Source organism: Ciona robusta, chromosome 5 (genome assembly GCF_009617815.1).
Source record: "Ciona robusta chromosome 5, ASM961781v2".
Taxonomy (NCBI): domain Eukaryota; kingdom Metazoa; phylum Chordata; class Ascidiacea; order Phlebobranchia; family Cionidae; genus Ciona; species Ciona robusta.
Genome location: NC_143239.1, coordinates 4,805,440 through 4,817,868, shown reverse-complemented (window position 1 = coordinate 4,817,868; position 12,429 = coordinate 4,805,440). Strand labels below are relative to the sequence as shown.

Genomic DNA, 12,429 nt, shown 5'->3' with positions numbered 1-12,429 from the left:
CAGAATATAACAGTTTCTGGAAAAATTACATTTCGACACATTGAGCCAGTCAAACGGCACATTTTGTAGTTACTAGCGTAAACATCAAACCAATCAGTCTGGTAGTAGCCATGTTTTAAAAGCCAATACCCATAAGTTTACGTATATGTGGTAACTGATGGAACACGAGGTGTGTGAAACCATAGTATACTGAAGTGAAACGAAACGTTCGTGTTATATCAACAAAAAAGTTGTATCCACTCGTTATTATATTACTGCTGATCAAATTTCTATGCTAACTTCTTAATACCAATACACTATACTAATGTTGAATGAATGTAACTTTCTTTATCCCCGCGTTATCGGAAAACGCCAGCAGCAGACGTTATAACACAGGCGTTCTGTTTCATACACCTCGATCCAGCTTACGAGTTCGTGTATGTTACTTTGTGGGTGATAGCTAAACCCCTGCAAGATTGCATCAGCTGAACAGAACACATAATTTTCAAAACGACCCGGACTTTGCCCTTATGAGTCATAACATAATTTACTCACGCGGTCAGTTAAACGAATGTTGTCTTGTCACGTCACAATATATGTAGCGGTGGTGGCGGTTTTGACGCGCTTATTACGTCACTATTCTCATTTTAGTCTCACGGCCTGATCATTTTTGGCCACGTGGAACGGTTTTAGGAAAAAAACTTACATTTTGGTTGCTATATAAGTGGTAATGATTTGTAGATACATTATATATATACTTTACCATTAACAGTGAGTGGAACTACATAGAAAAAGTGGATATTGTATAAAAGTCGAACCGAAGGAGATAAAAATGATACCTAGTTACCTTATATTCTTTGAGTTCCCTATCGTGGCCACAGTGTTGGTTTTGGTTTGTCTGTTTTACTGGTATCGTAGGCCCAAAAACTCGCCCCCGGGCCCGCGAGGTATCCCGCTGTTAGGGGTTCTGCCTTTATTGGGAAGATACCCAGAGAGGACTTTGCATGAATGGAGCAAGAAATATGGTCCAGTTATGTCTGTGAGAATGGGGAGGCAAGACTGGTTGGTTCTTGGCGACCAAGATACGATACACCAGGTATATATTGTGCTATTATCCACAAAGTTTCAGAAGTATGTAACTCATAAGCGGGCAAGGGTGCACGGAACAGGGCACCTGAGTTATAACGACTGTCGTTGCCCGCCGAGCGATGATCAATAAGTTGTATTCATTTATTCGATATTCTTAGTGTATTTTAACGAATTAGTGCTTCGTATACATCCTAGTTTTTGTCTGCGAAAAACTGTTTTTCTGTTTCAGGCACTTGTGAAGCAAAGTCACACGTTTTCAGGTCGTCCACACGTGCCCACCCTGCACCGAATAACACAAGGTCGTGGATTAGCATTCGTAGATCATGGACCCGCTTGGAAAGCACAGCGCAAATTCGGGGCAGTTACTTTGCGAGGGTGAGAAGTTTTGGCAATCTACAACTTAAAAATGTTCTCTGCCTTTTTTACCCTGACTTATTTTTAAAAGAAACTTTTGATGCAAATTTTGAAATACCCCGACGATTATTAAACTTTATTTTTTTAACAAAACGTTTTGGCGGTCTTCAGTTAATTTTTTTTTTCCACAGCTTTGGTGTCGGTAAAAAAGACATTGAAGATAAGATTGTTGAAGAAGTGCATTACTTGAATGATGCTATCCGTCAACATGAAGGGAAACCTTTCAATATTTTGGTAAACGCAAATGTTACATAGGCTATATGTATATATGTATTTGGTAATGCGTAGGGCACGGGGTGTATAAAACAACAACAGTGTTATAACAACTGTCGTTATAACAACTGTCGTCACCTTTATAAAAATAAGTTGCATTCATTACATTCTCAATCTTTAGTCTTATGTATATCTGTCACTCCTGATTCTTACTGTAGACATCTCTTTTGTAGGCCATTTTATCGAATGCTGTTTCCAACAACATATCCAGCGTCATCCTTGGCAGAAGATTCGATTACAATGATAAAGATTTTCAAGATATCGTGCACAAAATGACGAGAGAGTAAGTTTTACATATCTTAACAATTATCATGTAGTAGGCCTAACTTGGGGTAAAGTTCCAATGTTGCTTTAAGTTGTTCAAACTGGGATATTTAAATCTTTATTACATATACCAAGTTGGGATAGGGATAGAACGGTCCATGTTTTCATTCTCTTTTCTCGTCCTATCAGGTAGCAAAATATTTTTACAGAATATTCTAACCGTATTTCCACGTCTCTAAAAAAGCGTTGGTAATTGTTCAAAAAACAGGCTATGAAATTATAAAATAATATGTTCTATCGGTAGGCCCTATCCATCTTACCCCACCCTACTATATGTCACAGTTTCACCGACCCAAAATCAACAGCACTCACCAACGCATCCGTGTTTGCTCCTGTGTTGGACAATTTCCCACCGTTTGCACAAAACACTAATCAGCGAGTCAACGACGCGATGGTAGTAAGAGGTAAGTGATATTTTTATATAGATATGTCGAATACAACACGTGTTTTAATGATATAATGCTGTGGGGCAGGTTCGATACGGTCAGTAAATAACATATTTCTTAATCTTGTTTATAACAACTAACAACGCTCTTTTAGAGTCGTGCTGATACAGTTTTATAATTCTGTAAATATTCTTTGTTTACTACTAAATGGAACAATAAAAAATAATGAAACTTATTTCATCTTACTCCAACACTCTATAGCTTGTGGCATACACGCTGCTATAATGTTAGATTATAGTCACATATTCTGCGAATATACATTAGGTTTTGCTGTCGGTCTTTGCTACATGAAACAGTGTAACCTTGCATAACTTATAACCATCTTATTTAGAAATGCTGCTGAAATATGTGAAGGAACATAAAGCGACATTTGATCGAGAAGACGTAAGGGACTTTATTGATGCTTTCTTGAAAGAGGAAGAACTTAGCAAAAAGCCTTCATTTAACGTAAGCTGTGAAACTCTATAGGTTATACCATGACAAACTTATTTGCCATTCAGTTTTCCATTTTAATAGTTGGTGTGTTTTTTGCTTTTTTTTAACTGAAAAAATAGTTTTTTTTGTTTCTAATGATAAGACGAAAAAAATCAATCAATACACAGACCATCTTACCCAGCCTTTGTTTTAAGCTCCAACAATTATAATACATACGTTATAGGACACACAGCTTCTCCATTACCTACACGATCTGTTTCTTGGTGGAACTGAAACAACAACAAGTACGTTAAGATGGGCTCTTCTGTTTCTTCTGCATTATCCACAAACTCAAACAAAACTAAGAGAGGAAATAAATGAAGTCATAGGTAAGCATCTTATAGTTAAGGGTACTGTTGTCATTATAAGCGTTTTCTTAGGAAATATATTTAACTGCAATCACTCCAACCATCATGTGGTTATGAATTGTCTAATCTAAGTTGTCGGCTATACATAAAAAAACTCAAAGTTGCATACGAACACGATGTGTTTAAAACAGAACATCGTGTTATAACGATTGTCTTTGCGACAATAAATAAGCCACGCCATGCGATAAGTTAGATTCATTCATTCATTCATTCATTCATTCATGTTTTGTTCGCAGGCGACGGAAAAGTTAGTTACAGTTGCAAGGTTGACATGCCATACACATGTGCTTTCATACAAGAACTTTACAGATACAGAACATTACTGCCGTTGAGTCTTACCCATAAGACAAACGAGAAAGCAATGCTGGGAGAATACACAATACCCAAGTCAACTATAGTAAGTCTAACTGTATTATAGGTAGACTTATTATAGCATTAAATAACTTTATTTTGCCGCTTTTGTTTTGTTTTTTTTTTTTTCTTCTCGTCACATTCAATAGTAAAAAAAGAATAACCACAGAATTGTATAACCGTATTCTCGTGACTCTAAAAGTGCGTTGTAATTGTTTAAAGGGCGATAAAGGAAATATGGGATACTGTGTGCTAGAGGTATCTTTTTCTCCACACATCACTATATAAAAACAAAAAAGAAACTATTAAACTAAATGAAATCAAAATTTTCAATTTTTTTCTCTGTTTAGGTTTCTGTTAACCTATGGGCTGTGCATAACGATCCTAATACATGGGAAGAACCGAGCATGTTTAAACCTGAGCGTCATCTGGACGAAAGCGGGCATTTTGTTCAATCGAAACACGTCATCCCGTTTTCCGTGGGGCCTAGACACTGCGTTGGAGAACAACTAGCTCGAATGGAAGTGTTTATTTACCTAGTTTCGATGGTACAAAAGTTTGAGTTTCTTCCCGACCGAAATGCTAATGAGTTACCTGATATTGAAAAAGGTTCAAATGGACCAGCATTCGTACCCCAGATGTTTGATATTGTTGCTAAAGTAATTTGATAATGATGTTTACGATTTCTTTTTGCAAAAAAAAACGATTAAATTTCTTCCTGTTGTTTTGATTTTAATTTCCTTCTTTTTTAATTAACCTTCGTTACTATTTTCAAAGAGATAAATAAAATGTATAGTAGGGTGGGGAAAGATGGGACACTTTTTCATTATATTTCCTCGTCGTATTTGGTAGTAAACAAAGAAGATTCAAAGAATTATAAAACCGTATTCTCACGACTTCCATAGACCGTTGTTAATTGTTTAAAAAACGATCAGGGTATTTGAATATTACGTGTTAAAGGTGTCCCATATTTTCCCATCCTACTATATGTTATGTTTAAATCAAAATTAAGTATTTTGTTCTTATAGTATAGCAGTGTATAAAGTTTTGCGAATTCTGCAATAAAGTTATGAATCAAAATATTTGTGTTTACCATATAAATGTGTTTAGAAATTTTGCCCGCTGTGTGGTTTAGGTCTAAATAGAAAGATAAAAAACATTTTTTCCTCGTCTTTTGCCCAAAGTTGTTTTGCACTTTTGACACCAGTCCAGTCAAACTGCAGAACGAGCAACAGCATGTTTAAGAGTGGAAGGATTACATTAGACTTCATGTCTGGCTAAGAACAAAATTTGTCACAAATCGAACCAGAAGATCTCTTTCAGAATTCTAATGTGTTGTATTTAAAAACATGCGACTTGTATATATTTATTAGATTCACAGCGAAACACGGTAATAGAAAAAGACAGTAACACTTATATAGAATAGAACGTATTGCATTTAGAAATATGCGACTTAAAGGGGTATACCAACGAAAATCCAAAATTTGTAAATGTGTAGAGATGCTCAAATGTGGTAAAAACTACCACCTAAGTTTCAAAAAACAAAATACTTCAAAAAGATAAAAATTTTGATTTTTCGTTGCTATGCCATTTGAAGAACAAGAAATTTCGCTAAATTTCTTTAGCGACCAATTTAAACGGATAAGGCACAAACGCTACACCATTAACCCCATCATCCAATTCTGGAAGATCTGTTTTGTTCGGATCGGGAAGAAACTCAAACTTCTGAACCATTGAAACCAGAAAGATGAAAATTTCCATTCTAGCTAGTTGTTCTCCCAAGCAATGACGTGGACCCACCGAGAAAGGTATTACGTGATTCGATTGAATATATTTTCCTTTATCGTCAATGTGGCGCTCAGGTTTAAATTGACGTGGGTTGTTCCATACAGTAGGATCGTTGTGCACTGCCCATAAGTTTGATAAAATCTATGAGAAAAAGAAATGCGTTAGTCAACTGATCGGTATATTATAGATAGGGATAAAAAAGTTGTTTCCTTTTATTTAAGTTGCATCGATTTTATAAAAATAGGTTGCGATAATAAAACATGTTAACTGTAACCGTGAATATGTATTTTTAAGACAATTTTATTGATAAGTTGATTTTATAAACTAAGTGGGCTGCTGCAACTACAGGAAAATTCTAAAGATAGACGTGCATACTCGATATATTTCGACGCCCTGTCTTATTTACATTTCCTCCTTTTGGGGGGAAGAGTAGAAATTAGCAAAACGATAATCGTTAAAACATACCGTTTAAGTCGTTAAAACACGCCATGTAAGGGAAAAACTTATAAACAAAACGCTGTCTAAATATTCCTGTTCGTAAAAAAAACGAACCAAACCGTCGTTGCTTATAATTTACCGTGGTTCCTTTTGGAATAATATAGTTAGCAAAGTTGACAGTGTCTGTTGTCTTGTGTGGAACCCCTAACGGAGCTAACGTTCGAAACCGAAACACTTCTTGTATGAACGCGGAAGTGTATGGCATCGCGTTACGATCACTCATGCTGGGAAAAGTGCTATTGCCTGTGAACAAATACATAAAGTCGTCAGTGGTTAAAACACGCTGAAGATAAAAACACGTTGCATCATTTTTAGAATACGTAAATTAAATACTTCGCTAAATAATTTTTTTTTATTTAATCTAGCTAATTCACTCTGAACATATTACTAAAAATATTAAAAAACAGAGTGTAATATTTTTATCTATTAATGCACAATATTTGCTATGTCAAGTATATTTAGGGTTTACGATTTTCACTTTTTTAATACATTCTTTTTCAAGCAGTATTATTATTTTATTCTACTTTTTATTGTTTTTAGCTGCAACTACAAAACTACGTTCTGCAACTACACTTACCTAAGACGTCAAATATTTCCTTTCTCATTTTCTCCTGTTCTCCAGGATAGTGGATGAGACACAACATCGCCCATCTAAGAGTTCCCGTAGAAGTTTCAGTACCAGCTTTGAAGAGTTCACGTACGTAATGTACAAGCTGTCGGTCCTTAAAGATAAGTGAATTTTAGTTTCTTTAGGCTATATAGTAGGGTGGGGAAGATGGGACACCGTTAGCACGTAATATCCAAATGTACTGATCGTGTTTTAAACAATTAACAACGGTCTATGGGAATCGTGAAGATACGATTTTATAATATTTTATTTCTTGTTTACTGCCTATTGGGACGAGAAAATAGAATGAAAAGGTGTCCCATCTTCCCCATCCTACTATATATAGTATGGTGAGAGAAATGGGCCATCTTTTCATTCTATTTTCTCGTCTCAATTGGTAGTAAACAAAGAACATTTAAAGAGTTATAAAACCGTGTCCTCACGACTCCAATATAGACCATTGTTAATTGTTCAAAACACGATCAGTGATATTATACCCCACAGCCTACAGGTGTTCCATCTTATCTCGCAGTACTATATAAACGTAATGAAGTATCCAGGCGCAAGGAGCATTTGTCCAGCACCGTGGCTAAGTAACTACCGCTCGTATTGAAACCTACAAAGTTACATACGTGGTAACTGTAAAGCGGGCACGAGGTGTATGGAACAGAACACCCATGTAACCGTGTAATAACGACTGTAACTTTCCGGAAATGCAAAATACAGATCAACCACGTAATAAATATCGTTGCCCCCCACCCCAACCAACGTATCTTCTTGACACGTCGCGCTGTAGAAAACCGCCTATATAGATTAGAATCCGAATTGCACTAATAAAAATAATAAAAAAATTTAAACTACCGTAAAACCTTCGTCATTCCCATTTTCATTCTCCAGAATAAAAGCGTCGATGAAATCCCGTAGATTATTTTTGTCGAAGGTTTTCCTATGCTGGTCGACCAGTTGCTGAAACAGGCCTGAATAATAACAACCAAATAATCGATATGTTTTTAGCTACTATAGTAGGGTGGGGAAGATGGGACAACTTTTCATTCTATTTATCGTATCATTTGGTGGTAAACAAAGAACATTCAAAGAATGATAAAACCATATTCTCACAACTTCCATATACCGTTGGTAATTGTTTAAAACCGATCGGGATATTTGGGTAATGTGCTAAAGGTGTCTCATCTTACCGCACAGTACTATACTTATAATGAATAGTATATATACCCATTATTTCTTTCGTATCTTGCTTTATCTGCTCGTACTTTTTACGGTAAGGTGAAATGTGACACAGTAACGGGACAAACACCATAGCAGAAAACGCAGCGGTTCGGTCCGGATCCATAAACCTATATACGAATTCGGCTAGTTTTATATATACACATTATTTTATGACATAGCTGGTACGCGAACACCATACCAAACTGTAAAACAATTTTGAAATCATTCGTTATAAGATTAGATAAATAGAAATATGAATTAAATATGAATGATAAAAATAAATAGATGTATATGTCTTATATATCCTCGCGTGGCGGGGCAACGACAGTCGTTACAATGCACATCAAAAGTTTTTTTTTCACACATGGTGCCCGCTCACGAGTTACCTCTATGTGCGTAATCATATACTATACAATATGTATTAATGGGTAATTCTTTAAATGTAACGGCAATGCTAACCATAAATGTCGTCGAATTTGTATAAAGAATTGATCGTCGTATTCAAACCGTTGTCCAGCCGTAATGTTGCAGATAACGTTCATTATGGCATTGCTCAAAATATCCTGTTAAAAGCGGTAAAAAACTTCATACACACGTACATAAAGTAGGGCATCGTAACATTTATGCGTTTAACCGTTTGTAAACGTGTGATATTAGGTATTGAAAGGTGTGTGTATTTTGTACCACCTTACCACGCGTGCCTTTGATAAGCCGAGAATAAGCTAAACGCGACACATTATGCTGTTTAGATACAGTATAAATACACCATAAAATATACCGTAATATCAAATGGTTTCCCTTCTTTGGAAAGAATATTCATTTTAACAGCTTCAACCTCTTCAATAATTCGTTCTTCTAAACTTTTCTTACCAACCCCGAATCTGAACAAAATGAATAACACTTGTCTATTTTCGTGTGGCTGGGCAACGACAGTCCTTACAACGCGGGTGTTCTGTTTCATACACTTTACGCCTGCCTATGAGTTACTACGTATATCATTTTGTGGGTGAATATTTTTTGAATTGTTTTAATTGTTTAAGTGTTTTTGTTGTCACGAAATAGGTTCAAATCGAGGTTGCGTGCACTAATATTGAATATAACGAAATATCCATTTATTTCGGGTGAATTATTCTCATGCGCGCCACATCACGAAATAATAAAAATAAAACAACGTTATGAATGTGCACGTTAAATGTAACTTAATTAAAAAAGACGCTAGAAATGTAAGTACAAGAAAAGAATGACCGTTCAGTGAATGTTATTATTAAGCCAAGTTTCGTGCCTAATAACTACCATGATTTACCTATAACTCACATAACATATGTTTTCTTCAAAATGTATATTTACATTTTTTGATGTATTGATGTATGCTACGGGGGGGTGGGACACCTTAAGCATATCATATCCAAATATCCTGATGATTTTAAGGAAATAACAACGGTCTATGGAAGTCGTAAGGATACGGTTTTTATAATTTCTTGAGTGATATTTGTTTACTACCAAGTGGGACGAGAAAACACAATAAAAAGGTGTCCAAATTTCCCCCACTCTACTATATCACAATGATAAATACAACACAAAAATAAACGTATATAATAACTATCGTGGTATACCATTAGTATACCATAGCAATATTATATAGTACAAGCTTACCCTCTGAGAGTGACGTTACCAAATTTTCTCTGTGTTTTCCACGTTGGGTTAAAATCAATCATAGCCAGTCCTTTACTTTCAGTAACTTCGTTTGCTACTTTCACAAAAGGACGACCAGAAAATACATTGCCTCCTTTGACAAAGCTCTGTTAAGGCGTTTCATTCATTAAAAACGTACTATTGTAGGGTGTGGAGCAAAATGGGACACGTTTTTATTTAATTTTCGCGTCCCATTTGGTAGTTAACAAAAACATTCAAATAATTATAAAAACCCTTTCCTCACGACTCCCATAGACCGTTGTTAATTGTTTAAAACACGATCCGGATATTTAGATAATATGTGCTAAAGGTATCCCACCGTACCACGCTGTAGAACCTAACCCACAAATACTAAAAATAATATTGAGTACATAAAAATGGTCTAATAGCCACGTAAGTCACGCGGTTCTAGGCCATTACCCCTGTCTCATGTTTAAACACGAAGATTTATATTTGTAGCTTCGGATCTGTTTACAATACATACACCAAAAGACAGCTCACCTTTACCAGTTTTGGTCGCCTAAATGTTATGCACGGACTTATAGTTTAAATGTTAGTCACACCATGAGTTGTATATTGACTAATAATAACGACAAATGACTGTATCCAGTATATATATTCAATGTATTCCTGTTCTTTCACTCAATATAGTTACAAATTTGTTCAGTGCCGCGGCGAAATGGTTAGCAAATGCTATATAGTCTGTCTAAATTGTTAGGCTCTTAATATAAAACAATGAAAAAAGTCTTTTGATAAAAATATAACGACCTAAAAAGTCACATACGTGGAAACTAGTAAGCGGGCATGAGGTTTATGAAACAGAACACCCGTGTTAAATAACGACTGTCGTTGCCCCTCTGGCAAAGATAAAACAAATTACATTCTACCATTCACCCGCCACGCGAGGTTAAATAAGTTCCATACACCCATTCAGTCACCTGGTAAATGGATTCTTGATTCCCCATTACCACCCAGTCTTCACTACCAACCCGTACCGACATTACCGGACCATATTTTCGACTCCAAATTTGCATAGTGCGTTCCGGGTACTTTCCCAGGTAGGGTAAAACCCCGATGAGAGGAAAACCCCTTGGTCCAGGCGGAAAATGAATGGGTCTTTGGTGCCAGTAGTAAAATAACAATGTGCATACCAACACTAAAACTGCACCCGTGTTACTCCATTCCGGTAAAAACTTTTCTATCATTCTGATACAAATACCCAATTCACGACTTGCTAGAAAATGCAGAACCGACAAAAATCAAGTCCTATGATTTGTATTCCGAAATATTCTTTTCCTAAACCGACACCTTTAACCTCTTATTGATATACTGTTTGATTCGAATTATTAGCGGTTGATCCTGAATGGTATTTCGTTATGAGAATCGTCCTATACGACATGAGAAATAGACCAGACGAGTCACATTTGCGGAATTAAATACAGTTGCTTAAACGGCAAACTAGCACGAAATTTCGTTGTTACTGTAGCCTAACCTGTATCCATTCAATGAATCCTTTCAAAATAACAAATCCCTTAATGGTAAACGCCACCTCCCACGATATAATATCATCTTACAGCGCGCACGATTGCTGCATGACTGCTCGCGGTTAAATTATATGCTTGTGGTAACGTCATACTATACGCGCAAAACGTACCAGTGAAATATTATCTAAACAGTACATAAAATGTTTTGGCTGCTAAATCTAAATAAACCACAACCCTGTAGTAACTTCGTATCGTGAACATACTGCTTGTTAAGAGATTGCACGCTTCTTGTAACGGTTAAAACACAGCGCGGCCTGTGATACAAACACTGAAAACGTCATAATGTTGTGAAAGACGCCATCCGCTGCCGCGCTTCATGTTTCTTTTATATTTTCTTCACGCCTCAACGCTTACTGGCTCATATCACGTAACTCGGTAACTAAAGGCGTTTCATTTCTAAGGATTTTGGCTATGTTTTGCCCACGTTTTGTAAGTTTTGGCCATGATTCGTCTATTTTTTTATATGTTGGCCATGTTTTGCCCACCTTTTGTAAGTTTTGGCCATGATTCGTCTAATTTTTATATATGTTGGCCATGTTTTGCCCACCTTTTGTAAGTTTTGGCCATGATTTGTCCATTTTTATATATGTTGGCCATGTTTTGCCCACCTTTTGTAAGTTTTGGCCATGATTTGTCCATTTTTTATATATGTTGGCCAAGTTTTGCCCACGTTTTGTAAGTTTTGGCCATGATTTGTTCATTTTTTATATATGTTGGCCATGTTTTGCCCACGTTTTGTAAGTTTTGGCCATGATTTGTCCATTTTTTATATATGTTGGCCATGTTTTGCCCACGTTTTGTAAGTTTTGGCCATGATTTGTCCATTTTTTATATATGTTGGCCAGGTTTTGCCCACCTTTTGTAGATTTTGGTCATGATTTGTCCATTTTTTATATATGTTGGCCAGGTTTTGCCCACGTTTTGTAAGTTTTGGCCATGATTTGTCCATTTTTTTATATCTGTTGGCCATGTTTTCCCCACCTTTTGTAAGTTTTGGCCATGATTGGTCCATTTTTTATATATGTTGGCCATGTTTTGCCCACCTTTTGTAAGTTTTGGCCATGATTTGTCCATTTTGTTATATATGTTGGCCATGTTTTGCCCACGTTTTGTAAGTTTTGGCCATGATTCGTCCATTTTTTTATATATGTTGGCCAAGTTTTGCCCAAGTTTTGTAAGTTTTGGCCATGATTTGTCCATTTTTTATATATGTTGGCCATGTTTTGCCCACGTTTTGTAAGTTTTGGCCATGATTTGTCCATTTTTTATATATGTTGGCCATGTTTTGCCCACGTTTTGTAAGTTTTGGCCATGATTTGTCCATTTTTTATATATGTTGGCCAATTTTTTTTATC

General features: G+C 36.0%; 2 protein-coding genes across 2 annotated transcripts; one reads left to right on the top strand and one right to left on the bottom strand.

The window, feature by feature from the left end:
- The first annotated feature begins 204 nt into the window (after positions 1 to 204).
- LOC149735854 (cytochrome P450 2U1-like) lies at positions 205 to 4,853 on the top strand. The gene is made up of 9 exons (XM_089878695.1): positions 205 to 1,075; positions 1,298 to 1,443; positions 1,614 to 1,716; positions 1,929 to 2,038; positions 2,362 to 2,483; positions 2,857 to 2,972; positions 3,184 to 3,328; positions 3,604 to 3,764; positions 4,069 to 4,853. The coding sequence occupies exons 1-9, from the start codon at positions 812 to 814 to the stop codon at positions 4,384 to 4,386; spliced, it is 1,485 nt and encodes a 494-aa protein (XP_089734821.1). The 5' UTR covers positions 205 to 811; the 3' UTR covers positions 4,387 to 4,853.
- Positions 4,854 to 5,033: 180 nt separating this feature from the next.
- Positions 5,034 to 11,319, bottom strand: LOC149735853 (cytochrome P450 2U1-like). Its single transcript, XM_089878696.1, has 9 exons — positions 10,469 to 11,319; positions 9,492 to 9,637; positions 8,617 to 8,719; positions 8,298 to 8,401; positions 7,845 to 7,966; positions 7,473 to 7,588; positions 6,582 to 6,726; positions 6,084 to 6,247; positions 5,034 to 5,647 (listed from the first exon to the last, which is right to left on the bottom strand). The coding sequence occupies exons 1-9, from the start codon at positions 10,733 to 10,735 to the stop codon at positions 5,330 to 5,332; spliced, it is 1,485 nt and encodes a 494-aa protein (XP_089734822.1). The 5' UTR covers positions 10,736 to 11,319; the 3' UTR covers positions 5,034 to 5,329.
- Between the last annotated feature and the right edge of the window lie 1,110 nt (positions 11,320 to 12,429).